General features: G+C 30.6%; 2 protein-coding genes across 3 annotated transcripts; one reads left to right on the forward strand and one right to left on the reverse strand.

Moving 5' to 3' along the window:
• Nucleotides 1-7,303: 7,303 nt before the first annotated feature.
• On the forward strand, nucleotides 7,304-10,044 carry LOC11421783 (SNF1-related protein kinase regulatory subunit beta-2). 2 transcript variants are annotated; one of them, XM_024784302.2, is made up of 5 exons: nucleotides 7,308-7,469; nucleotides 7,566-7,860; nucleotides 8,577-8,746; nucleotides 8,836-8,998; nucleotides 9,550-10,044. In XM_024784302.2, the coding sequence occupies exons 2-5, from the start codon at nucleotides 7,687-7,689 to the stop codon at nucleotides 9,865-9,867; spliced, it is 825 nt and encodes a 274-aa protein (XP_024640070.1). In that variant the 5' UTR covers nucleotides 7,308-7,469; nucleotides 7,566-7,686; the 3' UTR covers nucleotides 9,868-10,044. The 2 variants fall into 2 exon arrangements, with proteins under 2 accessions (XP_024640071.1, XP_024640070.1); XM_024784303.2 differs by lacking the exon at nucleotides 7,566-7,860 and having other exon boundaries at nucleotides 7,304-7,469.
• A 9,635-nt stretch (nucleotides 10,045-19,679) lies between these two features.
• On the reverse strand, nucleotides 19,680-20,353 carry LOC11419653 (uncharacterized). The gene is made up of 3 exons (XM_003618009.4): nucleotides 20,149-20,353; nucleotides 19,970-20,039; nucleotides 19,680-19,878 (listed from the first exon to the last, which is right to left on the reverse strand). Exons 1-3 carry the CDS (start codon nucleotides 20,288-20,290, stop codon nucleotides 19,734-19,736), a joined length of 357 nt encoding a protein of 118 aa, XP_003618057.1. The 5' UTR covers nucleotides 20,291-20,353; the 3' UTR covers nucleotides 19,680-19,733.
• Between the last annotated feature and the right edge of the window lie 3,395 nt (nucleotides 20,354-23,748).

Here is a 23,748-nt window from a genome sequence, read left to right on the forward strand (position 1 = left end):
TCAGAAAAGTTTCTAACATCCGAACCTCGGCATTTGCATCAGCACCAACATTTGGTTGTTGCCCTACAGCTTGAGCTACAGCCTCAAGTGCAGCAGTAATAGCAGCATCATTTCTTCCAGCCATCTCAAACTCTACACCACAAACAAAAATCAGAACAACAAAAGACATATTAAAGTCGACACACTACACTACGTGGCTCAACACGACTCTACTACTTGGCCGGACGGACCAACCTGCTCTGATACCAATTGTAACACCCCGTTTCCCAAAAATCAATTAATTAATAATTCATGCATCAGAGTAATTCCCAAACGGGCATGTCACACTACAATTTCAAAATTTCTTAAATAGAATATAAAATCTATTTAATAAACGTCCTTCAAGTCATTATTAAATTTGCAGCGGGAAAATTTGCATCAAAACAACGATAGCAATAGTTTAAATCTCCATAATTAGATCTTTGGCATAAAGCCTTATCAACATAAATTCAACAACCATGGGGCTACGTCAGCAATATTCAAATTTGATACATAGGAATGAAAAACAATAAGGAAATCCCATCCCGTACGTATCAGAGCCCTAGACACTTTGAGCCACCACTTCTAATAAACTTCAATACCTGCAAGTTACCCATACGAAGGGCAACAATTCCAAACAGAAGGGGTGAGATTCACAAACAATAATAATAGATATATAAATCATCAACTTAATTAAATAACGTAATAAGCAACATATAAGTCAACAACAATAATATTCATACTTCTTCGACTTTAATAACTCTTACTAAATCAACCAACAACGACAACAACAACTCGACCACAACAACAATATCTCCCTCAACAACAACGACCACAACACAACCTACCACCACGACAATATCACCATCAACGACAACGACAACATCATCCACTACATCAACGACAACGAACGACGGGGTACTATTTTCAACTCATTGAATGACTAAGCATTCCGGGGCATAAGCCCCCAACAATTTGAATGATGAACATTCCAGGGCATGAGCCCTCAACAGATTGAATGATTAACATTCCAGGGCATAAGCCCTCAACGGTTGAATGACGAGCATTCCAGGGCATGAGCCCTCAACGGTTGAATGACAAAGCATTCCAGGGCATGAGCCCTCAACAGTTCCCTAATCATGAAAGGACTCCACTTGTGTATATCAGCATACAACTCAACTACGACAACAACAACATAGGTGACGACAACGATCGTGCATAATAACTCACTCACTCCCCAACTTGGTCAACATCAACAACCTATGACTCTGTTACTTAGAAACGACAACTCGAACCAACACATTGTACATTCTAATTGAATGCAATTAAATATAAACCAGCGATCATTAACAATCATAATCAATCAACAGCAACACAAACAGTATACAGACAGCGTGATATAACAATATCTTTGCAATTCAACACTATCTAACATTATAACATAAACCAAGTATTACTTGTACAATTTTATCACATTAATAACCTCAATTTGCCATAACCAGCTTCACAGTTCATCATTTATATCCTATACATCTCTCATTGCTATCCCAAAGTTCAGCTCACAACCTCTCGTGCGACAAAGTCACATGAAATCCTAAACCAAGCAGTCTGTCAAGCACTAGCTCGCGAGGCGAGAGCCTCTACTCGCCACGGCGAGTTAGGGTAACACACTCTAGAATCCATTCTGACTCTATTCTGAGTTCAAACTCAATCTAAAACTTCGCCTAATCATAAAGGTACATGTTCAGGCCCTCATAAACACCCAAAGTTAAACTCACAGCTCAAAAACGCAAAATCTTACAAGCTCTCTGGTCACACTCGCCACGGCGAGTAAACTTGTTCGCCATGGCGAGCTGCAAGGTGCAACTCGCGAGGCGAGTAACTCCTGCTCGCGAGGCGAGCTATGATCTTCATCACTCGCTATGGCGAGGATCATCACCCGGGAGGCGAGCGATGAATAACAGTACGGCCAGGTTACAGTTTTTCTCAAAAATTCACCCAATTCCATGGTTCTAACCTTAAAACTGATTCTAAACATCAATATATGAATTATCTAAAGTCTGTTCATCATTTCTACATCAATTCACCCTAATTTCATCATTTAATCATCAATTCTCTCCTTAACCCTAATTCCCAATTCTCCAAATTTATTCATAATCTTTATTAAACAGAATCAGAATTATATAAACTAAAATCATTGCAAGTTAGCCTCACCCTTACCTTAGATTGATGAATAATGCTTAACAAAAATCTGAATTCTCCCCACTTGGCTCTTCTCTTGGCTTTCTCTTGGTTTTTCTCCCAAAAACTGCTTCCACGTGAAAATGTTTTCTGACTGACAGTTACCAACTTCCCCCTATTCTTAACTTCCCTTAATTATAACACTTAACTCCTTCTTAATTCCTTTAATTAAAATATAACCCCCAAAACTTCAATAATTACTAATTCCCACTTATTCTATCAAATAGTAAAATAACTCATTTAATAAAATATAACACACCACATAATCAACATAATTATATAAAATCATATATATATATAAAAGACTTTAAATCGACTAATAATAATTAAATAAAATTGGGGCGTTACACCCCCCCCCCCCCCCCCCCCCCCCCAATTTTATGTTTTTCAGAATTTTGCCCTCACACCTCATTAGAGTGCATTTTTGCTGATATGACAATGATGATATGGATTTTAAAATATTATCTTATTATCCACCTAATTAATTATTTAATTACAAAATTTAAATAATTTAAAAAATACCATAAAAAATCTGAAAAATACTAAAATAACTTTTTTTTTAAATCGAAAAAAAAACGTTAAAAAATACAATAAATTGCAAAAAAAAAAAAATCTGAAAAATACTAGAAAATAGAGATAAAACGTAGGGAAAAAAATCAGAATAAACGAAAAAAAAATCCATTAGAATAGGAAGAAATCATTGGAAAGGATTTTTGAATTCAAATATAAGGAAAATCATATTTTGAAGGAAATATAAGGAAAATTATTATTATTATTATTTTAAGTTACATTTTTTATTTATTATTATTTTTATCTTTTTTTTAATTCAGAATATTTTATATAAATAATTTAAATGGGTGGATATTTTTTAATATTATTTAAGCCACATCAGGCAACTCATGAAATTTTTTAAATTGGAGGGGTAAAATTCCGATTTTTAAAATAGGGGGGCCAAAATTCCGAAAATCATTAAACTGAGGGGAGGGGGGGTAAAATTCCAAGTTTTAAAATAGGGGGGTAAAATCCTGATTTAGTCAAAATAAGGGGGGCAAAATTGCACTTAAGCTAAAAATATATTAAAATATTGAATAGATAGTATTCCTACTAATATATTATATATATCAAAAAAATGGCTGAAAATTCAAAGTATACGCTCGCCATTGTTAAGAGGTCTTTTTTTTTTTTTTTTTTTTTATCTAAATCTAAATGACTAAATATAAATACTTTAGTGAAAAAATATACATAAGAAACATCGACACCCCAATAAAGATTAATATAGGCTTCCTAAAAAAAATTAATATAGACGTTTCTTTTTATACCAAATGTTTATAAGATAACTTGCTAAAAAACACTTTTATAAAAGATATCTTCTAGCAAAACTCATATGAATATATGCATAACCAATTTATTTTTTTAGAAAAATCATAGAGGAATCGTTAATTTAAGTAGTTAATGCCTTGATGGTACCTAATATATAATAAATGATATACAATAAAACAATTCTTTGTAACTATGCGTGGGACAACTAGCTAATAGATTACAACTTGCGTATTCAGCATATGGTTAGTTTATATTTTTCTTGGCCATCATAATCAGTGTGTTCCCTTTATTTGACCTTTCTCATAAATACAAAACCATATTTTATTTCAAGTCACATATGACATTTTTCTTAACGATGCAAAAGCCTTTTGAAGATTCATCAAGAAACCCAAAGAGAGGGAATATAAAATAAAATAAACTTTGATGACTATGCATACAACTTGACAGCTACCCAAGGTACTTATTCCATAAGTCATGATAGTGATTGGGTGGAAATTCAATTTCCTTATCTTATTATTTGTTTTTTAGCTAAATTTCATTTTCTTTATTCAATATGAATCATCAGCCAAACAATTAAGTAACCTTATGTTATAAAAAAGTAACTCTTATATTTTACCAAAAAGAACAAATTTATTTAACTCTAAACCGAAATAATTGAATGAGTTATTAAAGATCTTTTTTAATTTAATCGGAGATTGAATTCAAATGCAACAATATTAAATATTTTAAAAAAAATCTTTGCAACTCATTGTAATTCTACCAGAATTATTGTCTATAGTTGCGTGCAGAAAATATCGGATTCACATCAAACAAAATTATTTAACTCTTCCCACCTTTGATTGTTGATGAGATGCGGCATCTCAAAAATTGGCAAATACCATATGTCCCTAGTGAATACATCTTGTGTTTATGCACCATGTAATAAAACAAATAGTCCCTCTAGTTTATTGTTCATGCTTTTGGTTCCACTTCAACAAATCTTCCAATATTGTCTTATAGCAAAAATTTAAGAAAAAAAATGTAAATAGAAAAAAAAAATTAAGTGGTAAAATTTTCATTAAAATACATTGCAATAATCAAGATTAAAAAGAAATTTTATAACTTTCACAAAAATTCTCATTGATCTAAGCTTCTATTATTATTATTATTTTGGACTTGAAGAGAAGAAATAGTAATCCCAAATGAGTCTCTTTTACCAATGTTTAGTTGACACCTAGCAAGAATTAAGGAACTAAGAGACAATTAAGAATAGTTTACCAACTGATTTACTTTGAGTTTGTTATCATTGATTGGATGGTTAAAAGGTAATGCCCACTTCCTCCATAATTTGCTCTCACAAACTTTAGTGGATTAAGACATGATCAATCAACTAGTACCTATTATTATGCTCACTCACTCCTTTTATTAGAAACCTAAAACAAACACATGGGAAGAAAAGATACTTAGGAGATTTTGATATGAGAGAGGCCACGGTAAAGTTAGTTGAGTGGAATTAATGAAATGCTAGCTGGAGCTACTTGTACAATTTCTAAAGGGTTAAACAAGAATCTATATATCTATGCTTTAACTTGGCTTTTTTCACATGGTTGTTCGATTTTTTGGAATCTTTAGATGCTATTGTTGCATCTTAAATTAGAAAAAGCATATTATGCTATGCTACTAAAAGATTCATAAGTATCTAATTATAGCTGTACAAGAATTTATTTGGGTTTGGCACATTCACTATATGCATATATACTACGTAGCTAGTATGCATCACATCAAAGTATATAGATAGATTCTTTGCAGCCCCTCATATCCTCTTCAACACAATCTTAGTTGTTGAACTAATATAACTATCACGAAGTAAATTATACCTAGAAGACATGTAGACAACAAATTGTGCTTTTAGGTCTTTTTGATGAAAGTTTTTACGATGTTGTAGTGAAAGTTTAATTGTTTTCACTAACCAATTCTCCTTTGGTGGAGCTCAAGTGACCTTAATTATTTTATTTTATATTAGTTTAGTACCGATAAGATTTTCTAGACGACCATAAAAATAGTTGAAGGGTCAATTTTTTTGCTTGCCCCAACTAAATGTATTGCAATTTCTAGGCAAAAAGAGCACTCTAACTCAGCCATATGATCTTCCAACAAGGGTTTTTGTCACCGTTTGATGGTGCAACTTCTTGTTGGTTTCAAGGGAGCATACCAATAGAAAAAGATAAAATCATATCGATGAATTCGATAACACGAGCTCAATGTATAGAATATATATAAGTGAGTCCTCTCTATGTATTGTTTATATGCTATGATGTACTATATAATATAATAAAGCACATCATGATGTATTGCTGGTTTCCTTCAAAAAAAAAATGATGTATTGCTTGTTAATAGAAAAATCACAATAAACAAACATGAATATGAAATAATTGTGCGGCTTACACACTGGCTTAGAGGTACAAAGGAAATTTATTCCTTTTCACTTATTTATTTACTTGTTTTTGTACCAGTTTTTGAATTCAAATGGATATATATATATATATATATATATATATATATATATCAAGAAGACATGATATTGATGTGCATGTTCTTTGAACTCTCTGTAGAAGGTCAAAAACATCTGGTGTTAGGAAACCGAAAATGTCAAAAGCAAATGGTAGAAAAACATGTTGATTGTCAGAACACGTTTTCTCATGTTTGACCACTTTGCTTGACGCATCTTTTAGGACTGAATGTCCAACCGTAAAAGTTCCGACCCCTAATCCAACAAGTGGTGAAACCCCAGTCAATTTCACACATGCATTTTTCCTCCTATCCATCCGTACATCATAACATCTGCATGCCTAAGTGTCGATCTTCTATCTAGTAGATCAGTAAGAAAGTTCACAGCGTCTCCTTGTACTAATTTGTTTGAGAAAAATGTCTATGACTGAATTGGAATTACGTCGGTAAAGTTGAAACAAAAAATATTTAAATTAAATATCAAACTCAATCGTTATACCAACAATTTGACGTTGTAGCTTGTTAATAATTTTAGACCAACTAATTGATTGATTTCCTTTGATATACTCTACCAAATAAGGTATTTTGATGAGATATTACACTAAATATACTATAGGATAGAAATAGAAGTTATTTACTATAATATTTTACATTATTGAAAATGGGACACATCAGACTAAAATATGATTTTAATGGGTCATCAAAGTTCAAGCCTAGATTATAGGCATGCCCCCCTCCCCAAATTAATATCATGTTGATTCACTAGTAAATTGACTAAGCTTTATCAAACAAAACACAAGAAACAGCAAAACAAGATAGAAAAAGACAAAACCAACATGTCAAAATCCATTAACAACTCATACTTTCCAATATAAAATGTTAGCACAATGCTATGCTCTAAGTAAAAGTTAAATAACAACTAGCAATATAGACCCTTTTCATTATTCTTTTATTTTTATACTAATAATCTTTAGACTTGAATTCCATTACGATGAAAACAAGTTGATTTAGACTCAATTTAGTACCAAATCAATATTATAGTGTTCAATTTCTTTAACCTTGATTTTTTTTTTATGTGCAATTTTTTATATTTAATTATTACATGAATAAAAAGTTTTAGACATTGTATATGGTTGTTTCATATAGCAAGGGAACATTCTCCTTTAAACCATGGTCATAATAATAATTAATATTCCACCGTGGAATCTTCCAATTTCATTGGAGAATTAAACCAACCAACAGTAGTATAGTACTCTATATTTTTTTTTCAGTTGCTTTAAGACATAGAAAAGTGTCACCTTAAGAAAGAGAGAGAAAGAAAAAAACATAGAAAAAACTTTGTTGTTTCTATAACAACAATGTCACTCTGCTACCTTAAGTCAATTCCTGGTTTGCTTTCAAAGGTTTGTTTTGTTGAGTTTCTATTTATGTACAGAAATTGGTTTTGTTTTCTAATTATTTCTTTCTCTATCTAATGGATTGGTGGTGTATTTTTTCAGTTTCTCTTCTTGAATATGGATATTTTCTTCTACCTTACTATGTTTCTTTGATGGATAATTTGATTCTAAGGATAAAAGTGATTATTACAATAAAAAATCTTGGTTTGTGTTTGTGTTTGTGATGGGGAGTAATAGTAGAGGAAAAGATGGTGAAGGAACTTCTGGAATTAACACGGTTGATGATGATGATGATAGCTTTGAATATTTACAAGAGTTGAATTTTGTGCCTTATGAAACACTTCTTCAAAATAACATGAATACCAATGGTTTTGTAGCTTCTTTTGTCATGCAACAGGTTAGAGACACATGATCCTTTTTTAATTTTTTTCAATTTCTTTTATTTGAGAGAAATTAAGGAGAGTTTCCTTTCTGTGTCTATGGAGTGTTGAATACTATGGTAAGTCCCCTAAACAAAATCTTATGATAATGAATTTGTGAATTTTTTTATCACACCCTCCTAGCTTCTCACACATCTTACTTTACGATTGTAAAATTCAATAAAATGGGGATTTTTTTTTTCTTTTTAAATTATCTTATGCTTTTCATAGAATGAAATACGGAACTCAATAGGGTATTTGGAAGAGAAAAGAGTGCGATAAGAAAACACCAATGAATTTTTTTAGTTTGAGATTGAAGAATTTTCAATGAAGACCTAATTTGATCCCTGACACTCTTCTCACGGTCCAATAAAAGTTGCATTAGATTTAATCCGAATAAAAGTTGTATCGTTTATTTGAGAAAAAAAAAAAGTTGAAACGTTTAGGTTATTTTTTTTATTTTATGTGTTGCATCATATAAGGAGGCCAAGTTACAAACAAGCAAACAATATTCCTGTGATGACTTGAAATTAGGAAAGAAATCGTGATCACAATAATTTGGTAATAATCTTAAGATATCCTAATATTAGAAATTGATTCTGTGATAATCTAAGATATTTTAAATTTTTATGAAATAATCTAAGATTGATGTGTAATGGAAATCAGAATTGAATTTCAAATACATGATTTCAAGGTTCCTGTGATTGTCATGCAAAGACCACAACCACAGCCGCCACAAGCATTGATGCAAAACAGATATGTTGAAACAGTTATTCATGAAAAGTTGAAAAGTGTAAGGATCACATGGATTCATGGAGGCACCAATGTTTCTATTGCAGGATCATGGAACAACTGGGAGACAGTGTAAATAACAAATAGTTACTTGTATTTTTTTACATCATCATCATAGTAAATTATTTGGTATCATGACTTTTTTTATCTTTGTTTTGTAGGGAGGCCTTGCTAAGAGTAGGTCAACATTTTGTGATTGTTAAAACACTTCCAATAAGTATCTACTATTACCGTTTCATTGTAGATGGACAATGGACACATGCTCCTGAGTTTCCATCAGATCTTGATGATTCTGGTTATGTCTACAATATATTGGATTTGCAGGTAATTTTTTGCTTAGTAACATGATCATCAATTCAAGTTAGTATCTATCGCGTTTATAGTAACATCCATATTATACTGTTTTAGGAATGTGTTTGCTTATGCTTGACGGAGAATATGTACTCGGTTCTAAATCATCTTGTCCAATATAGTCTAGCGTTCAAATCCTGAGAAATTAACGTATCCACTAACTTAGTAATATTTACCTATCCATCAAAAATAAATAAAAAATTCAGTTTAATATATACACTAAAATTACCTGATTAACACTTGTTTCTCGCGCTCCGATGTGTTATAGTTGTGACTTTCTAAAGCTATAAATCCTAGCTTTTGATTTCACTGTGAAAACAAAGGAGTACTAAATCCATTACTCTGTGTAGATAGTGTACCATGGTTGCACAAATAGTCAAATACTTGTAGATATTCCTGCAAAAAAATTCTATAATACTAACTAAAAACATTTAAAATAAATTCCCCTGCTTTGGCTAGGATTGAGAATTTTCTATCTATGTCCTTCACAATTTCACTAATAGCAGTTTTAACCATATTTACAGGATTATATCCCACAAAGACTGCAAAAATCTGAAGATCCAGAATCGCCGCCATCGAGTTACGATAACATATTCTTAAATGAAGATGAATTCAACAAGCCTCCCCCAGAATTACCACCACAAATACCAGTGACAATAACACAAGAAGAGGCTTCAACAAGCAATATTGATCAAGTCCCTAGTTCTACACATGTGGATCTAAATCATCTATACATCAACAAATCTGATGGTGATCAATTTGTAACACTAAGATCAACTCATAGGTTTCAACACAAATTTGTCACTACAATACTTTACAAGTCCCTTCAAAGGGAAAGATGATGATGCAACATTTAGTTTAATATCTTAAGTGGTTTTTTCTAGAGAACATTTCTAATTAAGTTCATTAATCTGATATGTAGAAATTTTATTGGAATAGGTAAATTAAGAATTTATTTTCATGTAAACAACTTTAGGTAATGTTATTTATTTATTTATTCTGGCAGTTAATATATATAATACATATTACCACTGGTCATATTTTTGAATTGAATATACTACATCGTGGAATTGAAAATACATTTAATTGTATTTGAAATTATTATAAGGGGTGTTCAGATTTCATAATACGAATAGGTGTAAAATTCATTTTTCCATTTAAAATTAGTGCAAAAACTCGTTTCGGGTTATATAATTCAAAAATGTCTTAGGAGTTTTTGGAAGAAAATATGGCGTGCAATAAGTAGGGTGAGAAAAGTAAAGGTCTTCCTATATTTAAAAGGTTTCACTTTTAGTTTACTTTGGACCTCAATCTAAGTTGGGCCGATATCAATGTGTGTGTGTTTGACGAACAATTTCAAATCTTCAAGAATTTCCAAAAATTACTAAAGAAACCTCCTCTCCATGAGTGAATATTGCTCTTGTTTTTTTTATTTACGGTACCAAATATTTCATCTATTTTTTACCCAGGAAGATGAGTTCGATTCCCAGGTAAAAAAAAAAAATTAAATCTAATTGTTGGGTATTTTAGTCATTTCAAATACGAATACTTTTTTTCTCTCGATTTGGATCCAATCAAAGTTAAAGAGAATACGCTAATCACTATAATTTACATTAAGACCAACTCTTGTGGTAAAATGTCATGCATTAGATTCGAAAGACATAGATTGCAGCCCCTCGCTAGTGTCTTTTAAAGAAGGTAAATGTAAATTTATATGTAAAAACTCGGTTGATAATTAAGTAAAATCTCCCAATCAATAAATTGATCATGATCATTATAAAACAATGTTCATTTTAATGATAAAATCATATTTGTACATTTATATCATATAACAAGCTACCGAAGTTTCTAAAAAAAAAAAAAAGCTACCGAAGTGAAAAAAGAAACGGATAAACAGTAAAATTAAAACAATGGACTTTTCATAGAAATATTGAACTTTATTAGTTGGGTGAGCCAGAATAAATTAAGATTCCAACAACAAAGAATTTGACTGCAAATTTAATCTAATCTTCAAATTAGATTGCATACAATTGCATCCAAATACTTTGCAACGGAAATTTTGATTTTATTCCTTGTCACCAAAGTATAATTGTTTCACTGTTTCTTAGCTTAGATGTATTGTATTTTATAACTAAACCTTTGATACAAGTTCCTTCTTCTCGTCGATGTGGGACTCAGTCACCAACACATTATTCTCCAAAATGGTATAAGCTTGTAACTACTAGTAAAACCTAACAAGTCACAACTACCTCTTCTAATAAGAAAGAACAAAGAGTTTGGGATTTGTGTTTCGTATATTTTGCCCACATTGTAGAGAAGAATAGATATTTAGAAACAATGATTCATGAAAGGTTGAAAAGTGAAAGGATCGCATAGATTCATGGAGGCACCAATGTCTCTCTATTGCAGGATCATGGAACAACTAGGAAATAGATTCATGACTGTTTTTTACCCTTTGTTCTTTCATGGAACAATTTTCTTTGACTTAAATTGAAACAGGTTTAGTAAAAGTTGGATTTAATGCCTGGATTGGGCACCATATTTTGCGATTTGATTTTATTTCACTTATTTAAATGCAAAGGTAAATTGCAAAAAAAAGTTCTGATGAACTTAACTCAGTTGGTTAGAACAATGCATAAAATATGCAAGGTTTGGGGTTCAAACCCCAGCCACTACCAAAAAAAAAAAAAATTGCAACAAAATAAGCCTATTGGGTTCAAAACACACGACTCTATTACTCTAAGACGAAAAATTACAGCAATAAACCAATACAACCTTTTTTTTTTTTGTGGTGTCTGGGATTTGAACCCGGACCTTACATATATTATGCATTGTCTTTACCAATTGAGCTAAAGCTCACGGGAACGACCAATGCAGCCTTTAAAAATTAAATTACTTGCTATAAATTGCTACAGTGTTAAATTGTTGGTTTTAAATTTGTTCAATTTTTTGGATGCTTTTTAAATGATTGATAATTAATTAAATTACTATTAGTAAATTCTTTAATATCAACATACATCAAATGTTAGAGGAAGTTCTTGTTCCACTTCTAGCCTGCTTAAAAAATAAGCATTATATATAAAGATAATCGAGTCAGTTCATTTGTTTCATGTATCAAGTGGAACTAATCAATTGTCGAATTAAGTCTTGAACCTTATTTGAGTTGATTCAGTTGATTGTAAAACCATATATATATATACACTATATCTATTACTCTTTCTAAACTATCCCACCTACTATTGCACAATTGCTGCACAAATACTCTTTGTATATTACTAACTTCAAAATTTAAAAATGATTACCCTGCTTTGTTTTGGTTAGCATCGAGGATTTCCTAAACCGGTGATGTAAGTTCTACTTCAACCTTTACTACTAATGATGTGTTTGGAATAGCGGTGGACAACCACCAAACACACGTCTAGACTAAAGCTAGAATTTCCAGCTTCGTTAAAATCACGTCAAAGTGGCATTGGGACGTGAGAATTGTGATTTAAACGCCAAATCAAACGGAAGCTAAGTGATGTAAGTTAAACCGGTGATGTTCATGACAAAATTTTGATGTTGAGAAAACCAAATTAAAATCTAAGGATGCAGAATTGGGAGAGAACAAAACAAAAGGTTGACAAAAACATCAAATTAAGTGCATATAAATGTTCAACTTTGTAGATGGATAACGAACAAGAGTGTTGCATTCTTTAATTCGTCACAAAGTGTTGTTCATGTGCTCGTTATTCTATATTACTCATAGTGCGCTTACATTTAAAGTATCTTACCAAATGTAATGGTAATGTTCTGTAACATAAAGATCTTGTGTGTGTTTTAAATTTGTTGAAACATAGTAAAATTAATGGTAGTGATACCATGCCTTTTTATTAGTAACTAGTTACAAACCCGTGCTTTGCACGGGTTGAATAACGTATTTTTTTTTAAATTTAGTTTTGAATGAGAAATCTTATAAATTACAGAAAATTGTTGTCATTTATAAATGTGAAAATCAAAGCTGCGTAAACCAAAAATTTGCAACACAGAGTCTAAAGCACTACATAAAAAATAACATAATAACTATTGCAATCTCTTATTCCTTAAAGTTAACCCGAAAGCAAAATTTTTCCCTAGATTTAACCTAACTTATTTGCTTAATTTTACTGTATTAACCCTATTTAATTTAATCAAAATGTTAACGTTAATTGTTAGGGAAATCAAAATAACAAATCGCTCCTAATTTTTCTCCTTAATTTTACTAAACAAATTATATTAACCCTAGATTTAATTTATGCAAAATGTCAGCTCATTTATAAACGTTAACCCGTGACGCAATATTAACCCTAGATTTACCCTAATTTTTTCGTGTGACTTTACTAAATTAACCCTAGATTTAATTTCTGCAAAATGTCATCTCTTATCTCTTATTTTTAAATGTTAACCCGTGACGCAATATTAACCGTAGATTTAACCTAATTTTTTGTGTGACTTTACTATATTAACCCTAGATTTAATTTATGCAAAATGTCATCTCTTATTTCTAAATGTTAACCCGTGATGCAATATTAACCCTAGATTTAACCTATTTTTTCGGGTGACTTTACTATATTAATTCTAGATTTAATTTATGCAAAATGTCATCTCTAATTTTAACCTAATTTTTCCCTCCACACTTTTGCATTTAATGTTTATCTAAAGTAAAATAAAAGTATGTACCTAATTATATGTTGTTTTTTTGGAAAGGAATAACCGTTAACCTGTCTCGCTATACTTAATTTAATCTCTTACTTATAAATATTAACCCGTCTTGCCATACTTAACCTATTTTATTTCTTAAAGTTAACCCGAACGCAAAATTTTGCCCTAGATTTAACCTTATTTCTTTGCTTAATTTTACTGTATTAACCCTATTTAATTAACCCTGTTTAATTTAATCAAAATGTTAACGTTAATTGTTAGGGAAATCAAAATAAACAAATCGCTCCTAATTTTTCTCTTTAATTTTATTAAACATATTATATTAACCCTAGATTTAATTTATGCAAAATGGCATATCTTATTTCTAAATGTTAACATGTGACGCAATATTAACCTTAGATTTAACCTAATTTTTTCGTGTGACTTTACTATATTAACCCTTGATTTAATTTATGCAAAATGTCATCTCTTATTTCTAAATTTTAACCTCTGACGCAATATTAACCCTAGATTTAACCTGTTTTTCGCGTGACTTTACCATATTAACCCTAGATTTAATTTATTCAAAAAGTCATCTCTAATTTTAACCTAATTTTTCCATCCACACTTTTGCATTTAATGTTTATCTAAAGTAAAATAAAAGTATGTTCCCAATTATATGCTGTTTTTTTGGAAAGGAATAACCGATAACCCGCCTCCCTATGCTTAACTTAATCTCTTATTTATAAATGTTAACCCGTCTTGCTATACTTAGCCTATTTTATTTCTTAAAGTTAACCCGAACGCAAAACTTTGCCCTAGATTTAACCTAACTTCTTTGCTTAATCTTACTGTATTAACCATATTTAATTAACACTGTTTAATTTAATCAAAATGTTAACGTTAATTGTTAGGGAAATCAAAATAAACAAATCGCTCCTAATTTTTCTCTTTAATTTTACTAAACAAATTATATTAACCCTAGATTTAATTTATGCAAAATGACATCTCTTATTTCTAAATGTTAACCTATGACGCAATATTAACCCTAGATTTAACATAATTTTTTCGTGTGACTTTACTATACTAACCCTAGATTGAATTTAAGCAAAATGTCATCTCTTATTTCTAAATGTTAACCCGTGACGCAATATTAACCCTAGATTTAACCTATTTTTTCGCGTGACTTTACTATAGTAACTCTAGATTTAATTTATGCAAAATGTCAGCTCTAATTTTAACCTAATTTTTTCCTCCACACTTTTACATTTAATGTTTATCTAAGGTAAAATAATAACCTTAGATAATCACTGCATAAAAAAAATTCTTCGAAAGAATGTAGAAGCAACTGAATTTGGAAGAAACAATTGAAAAATAGTTAAAAATATAAAAATTGAAAAATAATTAAAAGTTAATTAGAAAATAATTAAAAAAATTGGTTAGGGGCAAAAATGGAAATTCATAGGCCATGGTTCAAAAAAAAAAAAAAACTTAACCAATAAGTAGATTACCAAATTGCCCCTTATAGGGGCAAAATGGTAAATTCATGGGACATTAACTTTCCTATATAGTATAGTAGATATCTATGAAATATAACGACTACATTGTTAGAAGTCATGAAATCAAATGCATTGGTAGAAGCCTTTTTATTGGTAGAGTACATTAGATTAAAACATGTCTCGTGTTCAACATCATACTAACACACATGTCATCTACATTTAAATATTTTACTTTTTTTTAATGAGTACTAATATTCGCGTCAATATCGTTTCTGGTGTTCGTGTCAGACTTTCGTAAGAACCATATTACATATTAAAGTTTAGAGGGTGGGGATTAATTGTACCTTCAACTATTTTTGAATGACATAGATGAATTTCCTCTAAATATTTTAATAAATTTATTTCGTCAGATAAATTAATTTTGTCATTCAAATATCTAAGGTTTCACTCTTTACAGTTTAGTTTGGACCTTAGTCTAAGTGGAGTTCATGCTAATGTGGGTACATGCGAGAAAATTTCTCTATCCAAATATTACTAAAGAACCCCCTCCTCCCATAACCGAATATTGCCCTTGCTTTGTGTTTAAAATACCAAATTTTTCTTCTATTTTTGACCCAAGTTTTGTCTCCAAGGTTTTTTTATTTTATTTTATCTTTTAATTATATTTGGATAGGATACTGCAAATAATAGATGTTAATGGAGAGATGTCAAACAAAAATCATTTAATTTTATTTTGGTTAAGAAAACTTCTCTTTCGCTAAATATGAAATGCTGGGTTATATGTGTATATGTTACGTGTGTTTGGTTTAGTAGATTTAGGTAAGAAAGAGACATGAGAGAGATAGAGTGATAGGAAAGAAACAAGTTAAATATGTAAGGTAAACCTATTAAATGTGGTGAATTTGAGAGTTGCAACCTACCGAACACTCTTTAGATACCGACACAGAGACATGTATGACATCGACATATATAATTATGTTAATTTTTTCAAATTACTATCAATGTAGTTGTCGTGTCAATGTTTGGTATGTATCCGTGTATGTGTGTGCTCCATAGATTGCACTTTGGTACGGTAAAAATTTGGTATCTGAATAATATAAAGAGTATTAATTAATTATTTAATAAATTAAAATTACTTAACTAAATTAATTGAGTTTTTTTTTAGGGATCTAAGTTAATTGAGTTGTTTACATTTTGATTAAAAAAAATGTAACAAAAAAAAATTAAAACAATTTTTGTTTGAAAGGAAATGGAGTTTAAATTGGTATTTCAAGTTAAGATTCGAAAGTTAAAAATTCAAGTATTGCTAGTGTTTTTGGAATAAATTATATGTAATACAATTATAGACGTTTTTTCTTTGTCTTGGATTGAGCACGATCTCCTTACCCTAAATTTTTATTAAAAAATTAAAAAAATTACATTAAAAATATTTGGAGTTAACAGATTGTTTGCTTGTTTTAATTGTCTCAATTTATCTAATTTTACAATAATTTTAAGAACGTCATTAAGAATCACCTTTTTATGTTTATGTAAGAGCATCCTCACAAGTTTGATTACGAAATATCATATAGTACTTTTTTTAGGGTGTATTGGAGATATATCCTTGTTTGGTCATATATATTTAAATAATATTCATGCACACACAAGAATAAAGTATGAATGAGACAAATAATTAAATCATATACTTTTTATGAATGTGTGTCTAAATGATTTTTATTTGAGCTTATGATTGTTTAAACTTCACCCTTAAAAGCAAAAGCTTGAGAAAAATTACATTTGAAATTAGTCTCAAATGTTAGTTCATAGATAGATAGATAGATGTCAATGTACTGAATATTGAGAAATCCAAGTCAATGGTGTTATGCAATAAATGGAAGTATGGAACTTTACTTTTTTTTTTCCTTCATTTATGTTGTATCTTCGAAATGTTTTTATAGGAAAGATTTTTAAACATTGAAAAAAAACATATATTTACTTTTTTGTTAAATACTTTCTATTGCTACAAACAAACACAAGAACGTCTTGGCAAAAGAAAAAACAAACAAACACAAGAACATAACATCACAAAAAAAAAAAAAAAAAAGTAGTAATACAACAAAAACAAAACACAAGCAAAACAAAACCTCTTCATTCCTTCTACTTCATCACTCTCTCTCTCTAATCGATATTACCAGTCTTTGAACCAATCTCTGATTGTTGTTGTTGTTATGACGATGGGACAACGATCGTTGATCGATAGATTTGTCTCTCGTGACACCTTAATTTTCGCTAAATATACACCGGTAAATCCGCTGACGTCCGTGCAATGTCTTCATAACCTGATGAGGAGGCACTGTGCGATGATGTCATCGAATTTAGCGGTGAAGTTATTGTATTCAACGAAAAAGAAGGTGTTGCGAAGGACAAAACTGTAGAGCAACGATCTTTGTTTCATTGTCGGAACAGCAACACAATCAGTTCAGAGAATGGCAATGTCGAGATAGATAGATAGAGAGAAAGTGGTGAAGAAGAAGGAATGAGGAGTTTTTGTTTCGCTCTTGTGTTCATTTTTGTTGCGGTGTTATTATTTATTGGTGTTACATTCTTGTGTTAATTTGTTTGTAGTAAAAGAGAGTGTAAAAAAAGAGAAAGGTGAAATAAATAAAGTGTTTCAATATTATATCTTTTTTTTTCCTCGTAAAAAATATTACATCGTTTTTTTTTTTTGTAACGTTCAATATTATATCGTTTTAGAAATGTCTATCCTTATAAAAAAAAATTCTTATAGACAAAAGGATTGTGAAGTTTGAATCCTCAAGTTTTGCTCTTCAATTGAGCTCTTGCTAGTTGACGGTAAGATTGGTCTTTGAGTCGTACACTGGGTATTCCAAACCAAAATATATATAATAACGGTAAGCCATAATAGAAGTATTCTAAAACTAGAAATTGATTCTACGTGATAATCCAACATATCTTTTTATGAAAGGAAAATGTTATTTCTCTAGAAAAATAGCATCAAGAATTCTTCAATATAAAAATCAGAATTGAATTTTAAATTTCATGTCCCTCACTGTGTTTAGTTTACCATGCACGCAAAGACCTGGAATGATGACACAGCCTCTGTGCCCAATATGCATTGATACAAACCATACATGAAGAAACAAATGGAATTGTGAAGGCACAAATGTCGTTATTGCAGGATCATGGTACAGTTGGGTCACGTAAGTTACTTTGTTGTTTATACATCATCGTCATCATGGTATATTATGTGATAATAACTTGACTCTTTGTTTGCCCTTTGTTCTCTTAAGGAGGCCATAAATTAAAGCATGTGGGTCAACATTTTGACATTGTCAAAACACTTCCAATAGGGTTGTTGGAAATATGCTCCGGAGTACCCTTCTGATCTTGATGAAGCATGTTTTGGCTACAAAATATTAGATTTGCATGTATTTTCTTGGTTTACTTTTTTTTCCCACATTAATATTGTGCATACATGATGTAATCAATTACATGTTCACATTGTTTATTATCACTAGTAGTGTGATCATAACTCATAAGTTCAGTTGACGTACAGTTTATAGCTCTTTTATGTATGCTTATTCTTAAAGGATATACAAGAAATTGGAATTACATCTTGGTACTATCTGTGTGTAGTGAATTAGAAAGCTCGGTGTAAAGTTTTGGAAAATGTTTAGTGTACACCAAAGAGAAAACGAAAGAAAAAGAGAGTGGTCTAATAATGTTGTACCTCATCACATATCTTCATCCGGAATATGTTTTAACCTATTAAAACCAATGGTACTAATGATAACATGTCTTCATCAATGGGCTGTGCATGGTTAACCAAACCATATAACCCAATATTTTTTGGTTAAGGTTCATATACCAAACCATTATTTGGAAAACACCGAATTATGCTTCGGAAGCGGTTTGGGCCGGTTTAGAACCGGTTCCATTATATTTGATTTTCAGTCATTAATTTCGGTTGAGTGCTACCACAACCCTCTCACTTCCGTTGTCCTTGTTTTTGCTCTTACATTCTCTTATGAAAATAAGTGGTTCATAAGAGAATGTGTGAACATTAACAATGATGGTTGAAATGAGTTAAAAGGGGACAACCATAGAATAAAGAGAGGAGTGGCAAAGAGAACAAAACCATGCTATGTACTAATACCATCAATTAGTGTTCTCAAACAAATTGCGTTCAATTGTGTAATTTAATCCACGTAATTTTGTTCATGAGGTTCTTGTTCTATACAATGAAATTACTTTACCAAAAGTATCTTCGTTCTTTGTATTATTTTGAAGTTAAAGGTTCTGTTACAAAACGATGTGTATATGTTTTAACATGAAAAAACAAAAATTGTTTATAAATGTGATTAGATAGAGTATATTCGTACTCGTCCTCTACCGGAACTGGATATGATACATGCTGGAATTGAATATTGCTGACATAATATTTGTACCGTTACATATATGTGAAAAAGTAATTAAATAAATTATTTACTCAAGCTTGAGAAGTATTACTAATGAGAATGAACACATAACAATGAAATGTGTGACCTCATCTATCTAATTGGTACCTTAATCCAACCATTTGCAAAAGCAATGCCTAAGATTACAAAAGGAGTTGACATACCAAATAAAATAATATAAGGAAGTGGCGTCATCATTGGATTCTCTCCTTCTCTCTCACCTGCTGACTGCCAATATCTGCATCATAAAATAAATACACTTTGCTTATAATTTAATTAACTATTTTTATTAGTGAAAAAAGATAATTAAATTAATTGTTATTACATACTGTTCTGGTTCTTGTTCTCTGGTTATAAATTTCTTTTTTTCTCCTTTCTTGGTTTCTTCATCTCGACCACCTAATACAACAAATATATACCAACACAACCATATTAATAAAATAATGAATCATAATGTTTGCATGAAAATTAACTAAACTAAAAATAGACAGTATAGTTTTAATGTTACCTAATTGAGCACAAACTTTGACACCAAGAGAAATTCTTTTTGGGGAGGCAATGGTGTGAGAAAGTGAAGGTGATTTAGGAAGAAATGAAGTGTTGAAGGTAAGGGGAGAAGATGGAAGAGTTAATTTGGCTATGGTGGCCATTTTTTGTTGAATTGAATTGAATTGAATTGAATGGTTTCTTCTTGTGTGCTACTATGAGTCATCATTTCATCACATGATATCTATCACAAATATCCTATCGGTTTGGATTTTGTATTGATTACCTGGCCTCCACGTGGTTGACTAGGTTTTTAAATATTTTTGAAATTTGTCGTAAGATTACATATGAAAGTGATTTTGTATAGTGTGTACCAATTGTTCCACGTAGCAAGCCACGAGCCTTAAGTCAAGAAAACAAAAATAGCAACACTTAAAAAAGCCAGGTGGAATTTGTGAAGAATGCGACAAACATTTACGATTTAAGCATATTTGTTCCATTATATGCAATGTAACACCTAACAACAACATATATATTCTTTAATTTAATGTAAATATTATTTTATTTTATTTTTCAAACCCGTGCCCTCCATATCAAATGTGTGCATAGGACTTTTACCAATTGAGCTTCCTGCTTGACGCACTACACAATTTAATGTGAAATTTCTTGTTTACATAACATTTTAAAATTAATTTTGTGCTTTAAATCCTATGTATTGTTGGATAGAACATAGGAGGGGCTTGGAGTCAAGTCAACCAAAATCTAGTAGCTAAGCCATCTATCTCTACATAAAGCGCCCAGGAAAAATACCCTTATGAGAACTATCTCTAGTTTTGTGTATTCACATTTTTAAAAGCTTTCATATAAGTATCTCGTAGAGTTTGTTAAGCACACAAAATTGATTACAAACGGAAATGACCTACCAAATATGATATAGAGCATCATTCCATACAATTAGTGTCAAATCTGATGAGGAACAATCAAGTGCGAATCCAGACTTTTGGTATATGTGGGGCTAAACTTTCAAAAAAAAAATTATGCAAACTATATTATAAATAAGAAATAACATTGTTTGATACAATACATTACAATGAAAATTTCTTCTCCAATCCATTTGTTGAAAATGAGCTAAAGTGACATCTTTGTTAATTGTTAAAAGAACATCTTTTTCTATATATGTTACAAGACAGTCATTTAGTCATTGGTCACCCATTTTGTTACATAGGTTACTCTTTACACCTTTCATAGCTGAAAAAATACGTTCAACACTTGCAGTTGCTACCGGCAAGAGCAAAGTCAACTTCAAAAGTTTATAAACCATAGCAAATGTGTTACATTTATTTGTTTCCACAAGTTTTGCACAAAGATTTGAAAACTCTTTCAACTTAGCAAATTTTCGGTCAGATCGAACATTTGTAATATAATTCTTAAGTTGATGTTGTAATGTCACTTCCAACACATCTATGAAATCATTTGGATAAACCCCGATCATCTTCGATAATTTGTTCACATGAAAAACTGCAAATAACTTTGCGAAACTCAAACATAAAACAAATTGTAAAAAAGATAATTTACTCATTTATAACTTATTCTTTTGTGTTATATCTATTATTAAAACAAAATAGGGAAAAGACATGTGAGGCTTTAGCCCCACATAGCCCATATGTACATCCGCCCTTGGAAACAATATTTGTCGCTAAGATTAACCTAGAGGTTTCAACACAAATTAGCCACTTCAATATTGTACAAGTTTTAGAGAAGGAGAAGGATATATCCTGTGGAATTGTGCACTTCTGATTAGTATCAAAAGCCTGGCAACACCCACAACAATCAAAACTCTGCTCCTCTCTCCTCCATTTTACCTTTCTTACCACCATCACTAAGAGAAGGACATGTTGAATCCTAGAGATTTTACACACATGCAATCCACAAATTTTACCTCCATTTTATCTAACATGTTTTATTTAATTTGCAGGTTCGCTTCTAAGATGAACTATAGAGCTAACCTGTAAAACAAAACACGTCAACTAATAATCTGAGGTGTCGTGAAGATTGTCTTTGGAATTTATGCACATTACGTGTGCAAATTCTCATGATTCAAGAGATCATTCTCCTACTAATGGAAGTAAGAAAACTACAAGAAGGATAACTCTTTCAGGTAGATGTATGCAAAATGGAGGAGAGAAGAGTTTTGTTTGCAATGGGTGTTGGTATGTTTTGGATACTCCTGCGTTTTTGTGAGTAGATAATAGTAAGAATAGACATATTAAGTAAAACAAATAACTCAGGTGTCACAACACTAGAATAAAGAAAGGGTCTTGTTAACGAGCGTCTCTGAGACACTCTTTAAGCATTTTAAAAGAAGAAATTATTTCATAAATTTTTGATGCATTGATTACATAAATTTTCAAAAAAAATTACTATTTAAAGGTCTTAAATAGTGCCTCAGGACACTAGTTAATATTTTTCGTAAAGAAATAATGATTTTATCAATTAATGGAAGAATTGGTCACATAATGTAATTACTCAGATAATCCAATGATAAAAATGTGAAGTTCTCATTTGACATTTAACCAAAAATCAAAATATTTCATAAAATAATAACAAATTACTTTTGAAATATACTAAAATCCCAACACTTTTTAGAAGGGAAAATCACAACACTTACGGTGCTTGTACGTTTTTTTTGAGAAATTCTTACGTGAATTCTTACCCAACAAATCATTCTTACACCCAATCAATTAAAATCAAACACCTCATTAAAACAATAAAAAGAATTAATATCATAATTTTTTTCTCATTATTTTTAATATTTATCTATCCTTTTTCCACTTTATTTAACCGACAAGACCCACCCACCACCATTTACGTTTCCATTTCCTTAATTAAAATCACACTTTTTTAAAGTTAATAACATGTGTCATATTTTTATTGGTTGGGTGTAAGAATAATGTGTTGGGTGAGAGTTCATGTAAGAATATCTCTTTTATTTTTATGAATTTTTCTCCCCCCAGCACAAAACACTCGCACCCTGCAGCCATGCCCAAAATGCCCTTGCGCTAGTAAAACTAGCGCAAGTGTAAGCTAGTGCGCAAGTTAAGTAATGTTGCGTCAGTTAAGTAGCGCAAAGTGGCTACTTTTTTTTTATTTATTCTAAAATATTTTATTTACTTTATTCTAAATTATTATGTCACTTTATTCTAAATTATTTGTTCACTTTATTCTAAATTATTTATTTGCTATATTCTAATTTATTTATGCACTTAAAATAAATTCGATATTAATTTTTTTTTTTTTGAGGGGAAAAGTATTAATGCATTTCATTATAAACCAAGTCATAGATACAAGGCGGTACATCAACATAAGTTTGGAAGCTAGCTTCCAACAGGGTATTAATACATAATCATAAATATAAAATAAATACAAATAAAAAATAAAATTAATAAATATAACTCTCATTTTATTAATATCATTCAAACATTACAATAATTAATACATATATTTTACCCTCTTCGGTATATACCAATAGCTTTTGAGGAAAACGACATCAAGATCTCTTGGGTTAAATTTAAATTTGGTTCGTTTTATGCCCCAATGATGATTCTTTTTACCCATGGTAGAT

The sequence above is a fragment of the Medicago truncatula genome, chromosome 5 (genome assembly GCF_003473485.1).
Source record: "Medicago truncatula cultivar Jemalong A17 chromosome 5, MtrunA17r5.0-ANR, whole genome shotgun sequence".
Taxonomy (NCBI): Eukaryota; Viridiplantae; Streptophyta; class Magnoliopsida; order Fabales; family Fabaceae; genus Medicago; species Medicago truncatula.